At 54.2% G+C, this 15,973-nt stretch overlaps 1 protein-coding gene across 9 annotated transcripts in view; it reads right to left on the bottom strand.

Annotated features, from left to right (window-relative positions):
- Positions 1–15,973, bottom strand: part of AKAP13 (A-kinase anchoring protein 13) — a 119,093-nt gene that overhangs the window by 87,333 nt on the left and 15,787 nt on the right. Inside the window, exon 1 of one of the 9 annotated variants that reach the window (XM_058666610.1) lies at positions 7,183–7,926. The exons of 7 other annotated variants lie outside the window; for them this stretch is intronic. In XM_058666610.1, the coding sequence (XP_058522593.1) occupies positions 7,183–7,263 (81 nt within the window). In that variant the 5' untranslated portion in view covers positions 7,264–7,926. Of the gene's footprint in view, positions 1–7,182; positions 7,927–15,973 lie in introns of those variants that run through there. One more of the 9 variants, XM_058666611.1, reaches the window with a different exon arrangement.

Genomic DNA, 15,973 nt, shown 5'->3' with positions numbered 1-15,973 from the left:
AAACTGTCCTCCTTGCAGCGCCTAGCCGACCAGCCTCATGGCTCCCAGCCAGCACTCCCAGAGAGCACACTTCAAGCAAGAGGCCATGCTAAGCCCAGCTGAACAAGAGAGCATGCGGATTATAGCAGCAGCAAACCCCACGGATGAGGACTCATTTTCATGCAGTCTCGGGCTGCATAGCCTCCACCTCTTAGGGTGACCTTGGGGGCAGGGTCCAAAGTCTAGACTGTCAGACACCCTGTGTCAAAGGCCAGAAAAATATAGTTAATTTGCAAAATACAACAGGTACACAATCACAACAACAGTAAGAAAGCCTGAGCATAAAAATAATTACTTGTGGTTCATCAATTCGGAAAAAGTTCAACAAAGGTGAATCTAAAAAGAGGATAAGAGAATAGTGTATGGGGGAGGGGTGCAGGTGTCAAGGGTGTGAAAGAGAAGGTACACGAAGCAATGTGCAGAACACACTCCAGCCTTCGAGCATCTGAGGGGACACAGCTGTGCACCCCGGCCACCCCGCCCTCCCCCTGCAGACCTGCCAGGAGCACCAAGGGGCTGACACGTCCAGAACTGCCAAGAACAGGAGAAAGAGCTCCAAGCAATGCCAGCCGTCCTCTGCCCCTGCTCCAGCAGCTCTCCACGCACATCAGCAAGGAACGAAAGGATCAGGACTGGCCTGGAAAGCAACTCTACAGGAAGGCAGAGATGGAATGGGATTAGGGGGAGACAGGAGCATGTAGCATCAGGCAGGATGAGGCTGCTCCTGGCTAGTCTAGAAGCAGTGGAAACCTCAATTCAGGGGACACACTTTGAGACACAGGCAAAGGGATCCATCAGTCAAGATGCTGGTACAAAGGGCAGCATCTAGAGAAAAGAGGAAGGAAGACCCCAAGTGACAGATCCAGAAGACCCACAGGCATCTCTACCCTCCAGAACCTGATACGGCAACGTGTCCTGAGAAACGCTAGCCACAGTCAGGAAAGCTTAAGGGAAGGACCGGCTGGCCTTGCGTCTCGAGCATGCAGAGGACGTGCTGCAGCTGGGCTCCCTCTCCTGCTCGGTGACTTACGGCACAAGACATGCACACACATCAGAAGCACAGTGAAAAAGACAATAAAAGTAGGAGAAAGTGAAAAAAAAAAAAAAAAAAAAAAGAAGCACAGTGAGCTACCAGCCTGTGCGCCTTAGGACGGCTATTATTTCAAAAAAGAAGAAAGGCCTTAACTGTCCGTGAGGACAGGGAACGTAGACAAACTGGAACTCACGGTGTACTGCTGCTGGCAATGAAAAATGGTGCAGCCAGCTTAAAAACACCACGACGCTTCCTCAAGGAGATGTAAAAATAAACACACACTCAGATCACCCAATGACTCAGCAGTTTCACATCTGGGCATATTATCAGAAAGAAAGCAAAAATGTGTTCGTCTGGGTTCAGAGCAGTACCACTCCCAACAGCCAGACGGTGGACTCGGTCCCGCAAGTCCATGGAGAGGATGAGTGGTCACTGAAAGGTGACAGATAACACAGATGTAGACAGAGACACAGAGGATGTTCCTCGGAAGCTGATATCCACAACAGCATGTAAGAACTTTGAGGACACTGCATCAAGTGGACAGTCTGTGACTCAGTGAGTCCCTGGAGTGTGACCACATGCAGGATCCAGGCCCCGGGGAGGCAGGGCGGGCGGGCAGTCAGGGCTTACCAGATGTACAGACTTCTCGGCTGAGGACAATGACAAAGCTGTGGTGAAGGCCACTGGTGATGGTTTACCAACATGAACCTACATCTGAGAAGGACAGCAGTGCTCAATGCTGCACTCTGCAGGCTTTACTGCAATTTTTCAAGTGCATATGCAGCAGGTACCAACCATGCAGGCTTGTTTAAAGAAAGGTAGCCTGGCAAAGCCAGTGAGCTGGGCCAGACGATCCCCACCACGGGCAGTGCTTCGAACCAGGGAACAAACACCACAACACCGAGTGTGGAGGGAATGGCAAACCCGCAGCAGTGTTTTCAGCCACATCCTGTCCAAACACCAGATGACCTTCATCTGTGCTTAAGACAGAAACCAGATCAAAGCCTCTCCCCGCCTCTTACTCCACTTGAGAATCACGGATACAGAAGGGAAGCTTGCCCTCGTTTGGCTTCTACTCAGCAACAGCTCCAACATTTCTTTCTCACTCACAAAACCAAAGCAATACATCTGCACCATGGTCACAGAGTTTCCCACAGAGCTGGCCACACACCTGGAATCCAAGGTGTGGAGGCCAGCACCTACGCATGTTCCCCAAGAGGGGACACCGCTGCTGTGATCTCGAGGCCCGCATGTGGCCTCAGGAGCTGTGCAAGCCCTTCTTGGCAGTCCTGAGCCAGGCAGCCTCAGCAGCAGGAGAGTTTCAGAGGAAATGGAAGATCTGGTTACACCTTATCTCTCAAAGACAAACAAAATACAAGCAACTGACTGCATAGGCCAGTGAAAAGTCCAAGAGAATTCAGGAGTTTTGTTGGGCAAACAGGAATGTGAAAAGCAGATTCTGCCATTAAATATCAACATCTCTGAGAGAGGTACGTCACCAAAAACTGGTTTTGGCCCTAATCACATTTATGATTCTTTAGCTGAAAAACAGACCTGGCCACTGCTTTTCTTTCATCACGGTGTCTCCATGACAACGTGCCCAGAACTCCCAAAGCCCAAGTGCACAGAGAACACGCCTCGGAAGCCCTCCGAGTGAAGACCTGCCGGGTGAACTTCCCTTCCTGCCATGAAGCCCAGAGGGACCGCCTGGGATGACCCCAACAGGCCCATGATCTTTCCCACACTTTAGGGAAGGAGCTAGCTGGGCTTCCACATCCCGACGGCGCAGCCTGTGGCCCAGCCTTCCTTCCCAGCCACAGCCCATTCTTGCTCTGCCTCCTTCTCAGGAAGCCAGCGCCTAGGCAAGGTACTGCAGGAGACAGGAACCACACAGTTCCATCCTCGGCCTACTGACTCTTAGGTGATAAGGGGCAAGTTCCTTACAGCACACAAGCTTTTACAGAACACTAGAGGCGGTGACAAACCACCCTGCACTTTGGCCAGTGTGGGCATGTGGCCACTAAGCACAGAAGGGGAGGGGCCTGTCTTCCTTCGCACACACCGCCATTCCTGCAAGCACAACCTCTAATTACTCAGCCAACACGCTCCAGCACTAACTACAAAACATTCTGGAGACAGCAGCAGGACCCAAGAGCCATGTCTCCATGAGCACTGAAGCAGGAGAGGTGGTCCCAGGGCCAGAGGTGGTCCCTGGGTGCACATCAGCAGGAAGCCCCACATTCTGACCCCTTCCTCCTCCTAGGCTGGTCCAGCAGTTAGTTGTCAGGATGCCTAGCTGCCCTGCTGGGTCAGGCTGGAGCTGGCCTCCGTTACCAAAAGGAGAAGGCAGCACTGGCTTTGTGAAGCACATGCATGAAGCGGGCACGCTGAACCTGTGCTTCATACTCACGATCCACCAGTCCTAACGCCAGCAGCCACGCGTGTTCTCAGGGGAACAGAATGAGAGACTGTCAGGGACAGAGGACCCAGACGGGAGGTGCTCCCTGAGCTGGGGACCAGGGAACCGCAAGGCTCCAGAGTCTTTGGGGGACACCATAGGATGGCAGTGGCATGCAGCAGCAGGCTGCTGTTCTGAGGCGGCAGCTCAGGGTGTGCAGCAGAGCTACCCTGGAGCCAACCACACGCAACTGGCACAGCAAGCAGAGTTCAGAAGGCAGGCTGAGCCCAGCCCGTGGGTTCTGAGGCTGCTCCCGCCGGGAAGGTCCAGAGCTGCAGACATGCACCGCCCCCACTATCTCTGTTCTCAAACCAAAAGTGTCTGTGCCAGCATTGTAGCACAGCATGCTGAGCCCCTACCTGTGATGCCCTGCAAGTCTAGTATCCCATATGGGCACCAGTTCAAGTCCTGGTTCCATCCCAGCTCCCTGCTAATGTGCCTGGGAAAACAGCGACAGGTGGCTAAGTGCTTGGGCCTGGTACCCACACAGGAAACAGCTCTGGGCTCCTGGCTTCCACCTGGCCCAGCCCGGGCCATTGTGGCCATTTGGAGAGTGAACCAGAGAATGGAAGATTCTCCTTCTCCCCTCCTCTCTGTAACTCAAATAAATAACATAAATCTTATTTTTTTAATCAGCGCATTAAACACAATTCATATAACGTGTTGGGTATGATCCAAAGCTTGAAGTCGATAAAGAGTTCTTCAAAGGAATTAGCACTAGTGGTCTGAGTGCCTGAGTTAATTCACAAACGGATGAAAGAAGACAGACTCTTCTATATAAAACAGCAAAGGCCCCGAGGTAGGCATGGGTGGAGAACACTATGACGGGTCACGGCATACACACTCAACATAGCTATTTAAAACAAACAAAACCAAACAAAACCAGAAAATACTGAAATTCAAGGCTGGCATGGTAGCTTTCAAGGTTAGTCTCCTGCCTATGGTACGGGCATCTCACATGCGGTCCAGTTCGTGTCCTGGCTGCGCCACTTGTGACCTGGTTCCAAGGAAAGCAGCAGAGCATGCCCTAAAGCCTTGGGACGCTGCACACCAGTGGGAGACCAGAAGAGCTCCAGATCGGCTGAGCCACGGGGTATGCTATCTGGGGAGTGAACCAGTGGATGGAAGGGGGGTGTGTGTGTGTGTCCTTCTCTCTGTAAAACTGCCTTTCAAATAAAAATAGGTAAAATCTTAAAAAACAAAATTACTGAAATTCAAAATGATTTTGCCCAAATCACTAAGGAACACTAAAGAGTAATTTGTTAATAAAAAAAAATGAAGCAGAAAATGTCTAAAAACCATCTGACAGATGCACATGTCTCATGTACAAGGAGTTTGCACAAAGTGTGCAGGGAAAACAGAGCGAGGGGCCAGTGTCGATCCACTACCGGCTCAGCCGCTGCCTCGAAGCAGCACTCCGTGTGGACACCAGTTCAGGAGCCTGCCGCTCGTGTCTGCTCCAGCTCCCCGCCCATGCCGACTCGTGCCTGGGATGGGTGCTGCCGGAGGGCCAAGTGCTCAGGACCTGCGCCCACGTGGGAGACCCAGAAGAAGCTCCTGGCTATAGCATGGTCTATCTCGGCCACTGCAGCCTGTCAGGGGTGAACCAGCACATGGAAGACAAAAATCTCTCTCTCCCTCTCACTCTGATTTGCAAAGAAATAAAAAATAATGTCTAAAAAACGGTAGTGAAGATCAGATCACTTTAGTAGAGCGTTTCTGAGAAATGTGTACAGTTATTCACAATCTGCCTTCTCCACAAACAGCCAAGGTCTCTTATCTCTGTAGAGAACATCACGGCAGAACTCCTGCACTGGGAAAGGAAACTTCTAGGCCACTTTCTATCAGCAGTCTGCACTGGGAAAGAATAAAGTTGCACATGCCAGAGTTCAAAACAGAGGCAGCCAGAGGGCAGGACCAAGGGCCGCATCGGAACTCAGTGCAGCCCAGGGCTGCCTGCTCGCCATCACACGGGAAGTCAGGAGAGGGACTAGAGGAGGACCGCGGACATTCAGTGCCCAGGCCTGGTCCACCACCGGAGGTAAGGCATCTGCACGGCTACCACGCTGCTGGGTCCTGTGCAGCTGGAAGCCACTCGGGCCCCAGCCTGCCTGCAGCCTGCACCTGTCTGTCCGTCACCACAGAGCCCCGAGCCTCTGCTAGTTTCTGCAAGGCCCTCTTAAGGATCATCATCTCAGAGGGTCCTTCTAAGCTCTCCTCTGAATACTGCTTCCTGTTCCTCTCACACAGTTCCTCGGTATCCCTTCTCTGCTTGGGCACGCCTGGGTCCAGCACCACACCTGGCTCCAGCTGAAGGCACAGGCCTTCCCCTCACTTCACACAGCAAGGAGGGTCTTCAGAACGCCCAGTGCTCACTCCAATGAACGACCCTGTTCCAAGCAGCAAGGTTTTCTTCATGGAAAACCTCCCTCCATGTAGTGGGCAGGAAAACAGACAAACAAAACAAGCAGGTATCTTTATTAGCAGCAGCCTTGTGGGGGAAAGCCCGGCCTGTTCTCACAGAGGTTCCTCTTACGCCTCATCACGGTGCAGGACAGGCCGCACACCAAGGGCCACCTGCGCCCAGCCAGGGGCGAGGGCTCGAAAGTGCAAAGTGATATACAGAGTGAGTTTTGCTCATCACCCTGCAAACCCATGTCCTAACCGCCAAGCTCTGTAGCACCCATCCCATGAGGATAGCACCGTAATTTCAGGGAGGAATCACGGGTCAGAAAAACCAAACAAGTGTCATCTTGGAATAAGCACAAAACCCCAAGTTACCAACTGCAATCAGGTGAGGCCAGCAAGTGTCAGCACCGCTTGTCCTCCCACTGCCCTGCCCGGGGCTGGCTTCTGAGCCCATGCCTAGCCTCACTCACCCTAAGGAAGTGAGTGTAATCAATCCCACAGCCCCACTGTGTCCTCCCACTCTGCTGCTCCGCCCTGACTCCGAGGCTGAGGCTCCTGGCAGCGGGGTGCACTCCGCCCAGCTCCCGCCTCGGCCAGCAGCTCTGCACTTTCAGAAGTGCTTCCTGAGTTGTCTAACATTCCCAGACTCGATCTGCACGGCTGGCGGCTCCTTCCCAGTTCTGGATCCCGACATGCCGCCTGCGAACAATTAGCTTCCCAGAGGCCCCAGCCCACTCGTACACCCAGAGCACACTGGGGTGGGGGGGGACATGCAGCTCCCAGCAAGAGGCCCCAGTGGGAAGCCACTCCAACCCAGCTCAAGGGCAGCTCTGCCCCTTAGACATCAGGGTGGCCAGAGGGCCTCCCCAGAGGGCCCGCCTTACCCCAGGAGAGTGGAGAAACAGCCAGAGCACAGCCAGACAAAAGGCAGAGGCCAGCAGAACGGGAGAGGCAGGGGAGGACCGAGTCAGGACCCTCAGGAAAGGCAGCCCTGGGAGGGCTCTCTCCCTCGGTCACCCTGCGGACACGGTGGCCACCTGAACCCCAGAGTCCACGACAAGTCTCCTCCAACAGGAAGTGGGCCTCCCTCCCAGTCCCTGCCCAGATGCCGTGTCTCCCCCTCACAACCCCAGCCAGCAGCTGCAGATTCGTTCACTCGTGACCAGGAAGATGAGGCGGACGGCCCCTGGAGCCCACAAAGGCAAGCAGCTGGCACTCCAGCAGACCGAGGCACGGCCCTTACCTTCAGCAGCACCACGTCCACAGTCCTGTCCACTCTGGAGATGTCGCACAAGCTGTAGCGCCTCTTGTGCCGCTCGTACATGTTGCCCAAAAGCAGAGGCCAGGAGGCAAAACGCAGGGTGGGCACCACTGGGTACCTGTCAGGGCAGTTCTCACGGCAAGCAGGGGCTTCCGCCTTTCACACTTCCCTGTGTGAACACCCTTTCGGGGTCACAACCTCAGCAGCAGAGACCAAGCAGGATCCAATCCCTTGAATAAGAGCTTTCTGGCAGCTTCAGGGTGTGAGACGAGGGACTTGCAACCCCCATGGAAAGAACCCGTGTCCACAGATGCTAAACCCGCCGCAGATCCTGAGCGAGCGAGCGGTGCACACCACTCCCATGCTGGCAACAAACCCCGTCGAGAAGCGAAGAACAAACTGGTCAAACACAGCGGCCGACATACACGGGGAAGAAACCCAAGGCCGCAGCCGCCTCCAGTCTGCACTTGGCAGGAAGAGGAGAAAGACGATTCTACTTCAAAGAAATCCCAAGAAAAAATGTGCTAAGTTCTCTTATTTGGGGGAAAACAAAAGGCAAGAAAGCCAATTTTTCCTTCCAGAATCATAAAGAGGCTGGGGAGAGGTGGAGACGTCCTGCAAGGTGGAGTCCTGGAGTCGTTTCCTGCTCACCAGCAGCTGGGCTTCGACTGAAGCTGCAAATATCCAAGGACAGCAGAGCAGAAGGGAGGAAACTCCGGCTCGTGGGGCGCCTGGCCAGCCCGTCCAGCAGAAGGGAGGACAGCTCCGGCTCGGGGAGCGCCCGGCCAGCCCGCCCAGCCCATCCAGCAGAAGGGAGGACAGCTCCGGCTCGGGGAGCGCCCGGCCAGCCCGCCCAGCAGCCCCCCTTCCCCCTCTGGAACAACGTCAGCGACTCGCCCTTTCTGCTGGGCCGCAGCCTTGGAGAGCTGAGAACCTAACTGCAGTGGTGGGAACATGATTCACAGGAGGAGAGGAGGAAAACAAGGCTTCCCTTCCCAGCCGCCGCCTCCCGCTCCTCCTCCCCACACAGCCCCTGGGAAAAGGCCGGCAGACCATCTACAGGGCCCAGCCGAGTGGCTAATAAAGCCAGAGGGTGTGACCCCAGAGCACAGCGTGTGCAGCACAGCATCTGCTTGTGCACACAGAAACCCTGCTTCTGTCTGTCACACACAAGCCACGGACTCACCAATAGAAAAATGCCAGCCAGCTATTGCAGGGCTATGCCCTGACCTTCCTGGAAGAAGTTACAAAAAGTGTCTGCCAGGGAATCCAAGTGGGGAGGCCGGCAGCACTTCAAAGACGACGAGAGGAGCGTGTGCCTGAGCACCGCTGTGCATGACACGGCGCTGTGAGTCACTGGGCGGTTCTGTCAGGCACGCGGCCCCTCCAGCCCCCACCACAGACCACAGAAGATGTGCTCTCACTTCAGGCGTGAGGGGAAAAGAGGGACTGAGGGAAGAAGCAGCCAAAGCAGTGGGTAAAGGTTCAAAAGGAAGGGTTAAAAATGCTTTTTCTCTTTCAACAAGTTGCCCAGAGTTAATACTATGAGCCCAGGACATGTGCACACAGGGGTCTGCCCCAGCAGCACGGAGGAAGACGGTCCTGCTGCCCTGCAAACACAGCTGACAGCAAGGGCCAGGGAGAAGGGCCGGGTGGCCAGCACGGCCTGCTGACCTGCCAACACCCCCAGCCGCGGCCTCAGCCCACTCTGCACCTCCTGATGCCACCCTGCGCGAATTAGCCCTAGACAAGGCAGGGGGGGGGGTAATGATGCCCTCCCTTCCCGGCAGCCAGTGAGCCCCAACGTGATGTCACCAGCGTGTAGAGGGAGGCAGATGCGGCTTTCAGAGTGAGGAGGCTGGACAGCAGGACAAACAGAGATGGCAAGTTGTAAACAGAAGTCTTATTCAGGCTTCCTGATGTGGGAATCCAGCCAGGGAGTTACAAACACTTCTAGGCTCTGCACCCAGGAGGCACCGCAGAAGACCCTGTAGGCTAAGGATAACTCAGGGCTCTCTCTCCTTCCCCCTGGACACAGCACTGCCACCCCTGTCCTCAGAGGGGTCTGCTCCACCTGGCCCACCTTCTCAATGGGATCTAACATGTCCACTGCCCCAGGGGCCCCAAGCCCACCTTCTAAATGGGATCTAACACGACCCTTGCCAACGCCACCCCCACCTTCTAATGGGATCTAACATGTCCCCGGCCCCAGGGGACCCGGTCTCTCTACAGGGACAGGGCCCTTCATCCCAGCTTCCACAAAGCTCATCCATATCAATTGAGCAGACACAGGACCCTGCAGGGCAGGAAACAAATAACAAGGCCTCTGCCTTCAGGAAGATTATAAAATTAGAGGGAAACCTGTTCTAGAATAATCTGATTTTCGGCAACAGCCACATCACTATTTGAGACATATGGATTGACCACTCTCCTCCTGCCTCTGGTGCTGCTCAGCAAGCAGGCTGCCCAGCCCTTCTGCCGGACAATGCAGAGCTGGAGGGCAGTCTCGGGGTGTCTGCCTTCTTCCCTCGGGATCTGCTCAGCACCCCCAGCCAAGGGCAGGCAGAATTGGCAGGCCTGCGTGTTTGCTGCTGAGGTGGCAAGTCCAAATTTTTATCAAAACCATCTGCAGTCACAGACGCTACGATTTTGAAACACAGCAACCAAGCACTTCCTACCAAAGCAGAGCTGGGCAGGAAAGCAGGTCCGGGTTTCCTTTAGTCTGGGGTCACCATCACTCCTGGCAGCGGTTATCTGCAGGACCCCTGGACCACCCTTTAACATCCTCTGCCTCCTCCTCCCTGAGAAGCAAGCGGCTCCTGTTCCACAAAAGCCAGCGTCGGCTGGAGCATCCTACAGGCTTCCGGAACATTCTACACAGTGAAGCAATCCTTTTCCCGGCTGAAGGATGAGGCCCAACAGCCACACAGTTTGGCTTTCCCAGTACGGAGCACTGGGTCACAGCAGCCCTGCGGAAGCAGAGGCCACACGAGCTCTGAGCAGGACCCTGCCTGCTGCATGTGCTTAGGACCCACACTCAGACAGAGGACAAAGACCTGGGACAAAGTGCCGTCTACTGCTCCTCCAACTCCAGCAACTAGTGACATGCTAGAGAGTAGGGGGACACAGGGACAGTGTGAAAACTGGGGGCCGTTCTGAGCAAGTGACCAGGAACTACTCTGAATCTCTGGACTCACCCTCCACAACAAGAAAAACACAGGGCTCTCGTAGCGGCCGGGCTTCAGCACTGTGTGGTCTCCAGCACCTGCTGGCCGCTGGGGGACCTGGATGGGGTGAGCCCAGGAAAGCACCAGCAGACACACCCTCTCAACCCGTGCGCAGGGCACAGCACTCACATGCCAGCTCCCACCTGCACTCCAGACACAGGATGGGGACAGGAAAGGCTTCCTCAGCCAGCCCTTTCCATGCAGCGGTGGTCTCAGGAATCTCCCCAGTCATCCTGAGACCTATTTAATCAGGGCCTGGGTCTAACAGAACGTAGCTGAGGCATTTTGTTGGTACTGAGAGCAACGCCTCTCTGCTTCAAACAAGACACCTGTGGGCGTGGGTCCGCGAGGAGAGAGCCACAGTAGAGCGGCAGGGTTTCTCCAGGCTCCGGCTAGGTCTTCAGCATGGCTCCGCCGCCCCCACGCTGACTCACACACAGAGGCTCCGAGGAGGGGAAGGGAATGTACATGCACTCGGCCTGGGCAGGAAGCAACCTGAAGAGCACGTGGCTGGAAGCGCCCGAACTGCTTCTCAAGTGTCCAAATCTTACTAACGCATAGAGCCTGCACCTGTAAAATTGTGAGTAAAGCAGCTTTCAACACGGTCACTGTCCTTTGTTCCCAAAGACATGGATGCCGAGGAAATGCTCTCTCCACATAACTCCACCATGAAATACCAAAGCCATAGGAGTTCATGTCCTGTGCACATGTGTATCAACTGTAGATTTCTCCCAAAATGCCCCAGCAGCTGGGTCAGACACAGGCACTGGAGGATGGAAGGGAGGTGGCCGCTGTCCCGGCAGGTGCAACAGAGTACACAGTGACCCTGGGCCGTGGGAGCTACGGGGAGCAGCACAAGGCCAGAGCTGGACCAAGGCACAGATGTGGGATCAGGGTGGGAAGCACAAAGCACTGCAGGGAAAATAAACAGTGGCCAACACCATCAGCCTCAAGGAGACAGACCTGGGTTTTGTCACACACGTCTGGTAGGTCTTGGAGAGGACAACTTGGGGACAGCTGTGACGCACCAAAAAGCTGGATTTAAGGAATCTATCATTTCACTTACTTGAAAGGCACAGTGAAAGAGGCAAAAGACAAAATGATCTTCCATCTGCTGATTTAGGCCAAGGGACCACAACAGCTGGGCCAGGCAGGAGACAGGAGCCCACAGAGGGCAGGGGTCCAAACTTCTGAGCCTCCTTCTGCTACTCTCTCAGGGGCAGGACCTGAGAGTGGTCCCAGAAGAGTGACGTCCTGTCTTTCGGAAAGTCGGTACTCAACTGTCTGGTTTTCCCCCAAGACACTTTTCCTGTGGACAGAGTGCCTAAGTTTCAGAGGCGCTGTAGGCAGAGTGCCTAAGTTTCAGAGGCACTGTAGGCAGAGTACCTAAGTTTCAGAGGCGCTGCAGGACGGCACTCTGAGAAATACAGCACTGACTGGGAACAAGAGCCATGAACTTGACATGAGCCACTAGCCACCCGCAGGACTGTCCTTTCACACAGTCAAGTGTGCCCAAGAGACCCAGCCACAGAGCAGAGGAACTCCGGCCCTGTGTCCAGTGTCCGGTGTGGGCGATGAAGGACACAGACCACTGCTCCCTGAGAAAAGGGGGGTGGGGTAAGTGAAGTACATCTTCACAATGAATGGGAAAAGACAGCAAGAACCAAGAACAAACTTCCTTTCCAGATGACCATCCAAGGACATCAGGACAACTGCCCCCTGGCAAGCGGGGCGAGCGGGGCAAGAACAAGACTGGCACACTCGCCAGCCAGAATTTCCTAGAGGGATTCTGTCCACACCAGGGGCACAGGGTGGTCAGCTGGCAGCAAACCAGGACATACTAACTAATTTATTCCTCAACTCAACAAACACCTGGGTACCTGACAGTTGCTCTATATGGTGTCAGGAAAGGGAAAAAAATCATGAAACATTCTGGGCTCTTAAGGCAACCAGCTCGACACGAGCACAGGGCAGCACCGGGCAGCTCTGGGGGCAAGGTGACCAAGGCCCATGGAAGCAGCCTCTCCAGCAAGCAGATCCAAATGTAACTTCACATACATAGGGTATGGCATCTAAAGTTCCTGGCCAGTCATGAACACGTTTGTTCAAAATAACCTAACCACAGAACTGCGACTGGCACATAAAAGGAGCCAGTTTTGCTTTAGGAAATGATGTGACTTATTTTTCTAGGCAGGGCAAAGGCCTGCAGCAGAGCCACTCAGAAGAGCCTGGTATGACTCAACTTCCCAAGGGAGACCGGCGCATCCTCCAGGCCGACGCCCTGAGACAGTCATGCTTCCCAAAACACTCGCCAACGAAGGGGGAGGAGGAAAGCCACTTTTCCATACTGTAGGAAGGCTAACCTTGGCAATTACAGCACCGAGCAAGAGCCCTGGCACTGCTCAGAGACAAGCATGCAGTTCTGTCTTGATCACTTAATTCAGGTCGAATGTGGATGGTAAGGTTTTGGAAATTCCAAGTAAGGTCACTGTAACTGCATCCAAGACGAGCTTGTGGGCGTTCGTCTGGGAAGCGCGATCACAGCATATGGCACAGAGCAGAGGTGCGCTTGTCCTCAGCCCTGCTCGGAGCACAGGCACACGGGCAGCGGAGGGAGGTCCAGGGCTCGCTGACTTCCGTCCACCTGTCTGGAGTAAGCTGGAGCCTTTCTGAGTGCTACACCTGCAAAATGCGAGCCCAAATCATGACAAACAGTAACAACCCTGTCGTGGGGAAAGGATGAATTCACACAGATAAAATATGTGCCTAACGCTTAGGGCACAAGTACCGTACAGGGTCAGTAGCTACATTATTTCTATCACTATTTCTATTTTTTTAAACTTATTTTATTTTGATTAGAAAGTCAGGACCAAGCGTCTTACTCTGCAGCCCCCTGGCCACCCCTCCTCAGCTTCCCCTGTGGATGCTACAGCGATGGACACAGGTGTGCTGCAAACAAGCAAAGCATCTGTAACACACATCAGTGGAGCTTTCCCGGGTCAGAATTCCAAGGACTTTGCCTCCAATGCACACAGTTTTTACATGTTCCATTTGACTGCAGACATCGTTGCCTGACTTCTACACGCACGTCAAGAAGGTTAAGGGCCCTTATTCACTCAATCCTTTGTACTTTTTCCCCTGCTACTTTCCCAGGCCACAAGCAGGGAGCTGGATGGGAAGAGGAGCCGCCAGGACACGAACCGGTGCTCAGGTGGGTTGCTGGCACTCGCAGGCACAGAGGACTAGCCATCTGAGTCGTCACACTGGCCCTACTCAACCCTAAATGCACACACTAGAGTCTGCCAATAAGAGGGGAGCGTCACTCTGCACCTGCTTTGCAACAGCAATGTCCACCACGGTGATTACATCAGTTACTTCAGCTAAACTTAAAGCTTCCAAACAACTGCTATGGAAACAGGACACGGGATTTCCAAACAGTGGGAACTACTTAGGGTATCAGTGTCTGAGGAGAGAAGCTGAGGAAAGCAGGGTGTAACGCACTTGGGTCACGCTGCCTGAAGCACACACACCATGAAGTGACCGGAGGATGCCAGGCTAGGGTTCTGCCCATACTGCTCTGTGAGCAGCGCACTCTCCATCCACTAACTGGACAATGGGCGCTCTGAGTGGCACAGCAGGCATCAACAGGAGGTGGTGTGCCCAGTGGGCCGCACTGGGGGGTTGAGCAGCAGCCTGAGAAGGGCTCCGAGGCCCCAGCTCAAGCAGAGGCGCCAGTGAGCAAGCCCTGATGGACAAGCACAGCTGGATGCATCTGGAGTGGCCGTCACAGACTGAGGGTGCACCTGTACTAGCAACCTCAGCTCACAAAGATGAAACAAAAGAGTTGTTTCATCGAGTGCTCAAAGTGTGTCTGAGACTTTCCCAGGCCACCGGGAGGTCAGTCAGACATGGCCTCACAGCCACGCCAACATGTCACTTGCTCTTTGTGTCGCCCTGGCATCTCAGTGGTCAAGCCACAGCACACATCAGGGCCGCAGCAGGTGAGGGACGCTGCACTCATCCTGCTGTCCACCGCCCCTCTCACAAGTCCTTGCCAGGGGTCAGTGCTCGGGCACAGAGGCCTATGCTGCCGTCTGCAACCCTGGGCGTTACTTCCAATCCCTGAGAGTGGCCCAGAAAAGCAAGAGGATGCCCCAGATGCGTGGGCCCTGCACCCATGTCTGTGCTTCAGAAGCTCTTGGCTTTGCATGGCCCAGCCCTGGCTACTATGTCCACTTGGAGGGTGAGCCATCAGATCAAAGATCGCTCTGTCTTTCCCTCTGTAACTCAGCCTTTCAAATAAAAATAAATCTTAAAAAAAACAATGTCCCTGCTGGAGCTGTGAGGCCAAATCTCAGTGACAATGCCTCCACCTTCTGAACGCTCCATGGCCTGCTGCCCACGGGAGCAGCGCAGTCTGGAGCAAAATCAACCGTGCGCTGGCCACGAGCTGTCCACGAGCTGGCCACGAGCTGAGCTAACAGCACTTTCCTTAAAACAACACTCTGACCTGAAACAAGAACTGAAGGCAACAGTTAAGCAGAACCTAGGGTGTTCTTAGGAGTGAACCAGTAGAGCTGCCTCAAAAGGGAACAGGCGCAGGATTATTGCTGATGACGACAGTGAGATTTCCACACAAAAGTGCGAATTTTAGAACACCTGGCAGTTTCTCAGTCTTTATAGCTACATATGTGATGTTTGGTGGTGCAGAAAAAAACCTTCAACATTTGCAAGAGTTGTATTACTCAGTACATTAGCATCTTTCAAATGACCAAAACACAATGTTACCACAAGATCATCCTTGAGCGAAAGTTCCCAGAGCCCACAGCAGGTCAGAACGCTTTGTCGCAGCAGAGCACAAAAAGTTCACACTGTCATTTCAGGTCCACACCACAGACATTCAAGAACTTGGCACCTGTCAATTTTCATCTAGTATCAAATAAGAGTACTAGAGGAATAGTAGTAGTAAAGTCTTTTTTTCAAGCATCTACCTAACCCAGGCTGATTTTCTTTACGTACTTCGAGGAAACAACAATCCTCCCTACAGCAGACCGAACGCAGAAGCATACACCTAAGTCAGACCAAGGCTCATTTACCTCCACAGAAACAAAACCAAACACCACAGTAGGCTGGGTGATAAGAGCAGAGCTAAAACTATATTTTTAAAGATTCACTGTATTTCTTTGAAAGGGTGTGGTGGGGGGGGGAAGACAGAGAACTTGCACTCACTGGTTCACTACCTAGTGGCTGTGGCTGGACAAGGCTGAACCCAGGAGCCATGTGGGTGCAGAAGCCACGTGGGTACAAGAGCCACATGCGTCCAGGAGCCCAGGAGCCACGTGGATGCAGGAGCCACGTGTGCCCAGCTGCCATGTGGGTGCAGGAGCCACATGAGTCCAGGAGCCCAGGAGCCATGTGGGTGCTCAGGAGCCACGTATGTCCAGGAGCCCAGGAGCCATGTGGGTGCAGGAGCCACGTGTGTTCAGGAGCAACGTGTGTCTAGGAGCCCAGGAGCCATGTGGGTGCAGGAGCCACGTGGGTGCAGG

This window comes from Ochotona princeps, chromosome 6 (genome assembly GCF_030435755.1).
Source record: "Ochotona princeps isolate mOchPri1 chromosome 6, mOchPri1.hap1, whole genome shotgun sequence".
NCBI classification, from domain to species: Eukaryota; Metazoa; Chordata; class Mammalia; order Lagomorpha; family Ochotonidae; genus Ochotona; species Ochotona princeps.
This window is presented reverse-complemented; position numbering and strand designations above follow the sequence as displayed.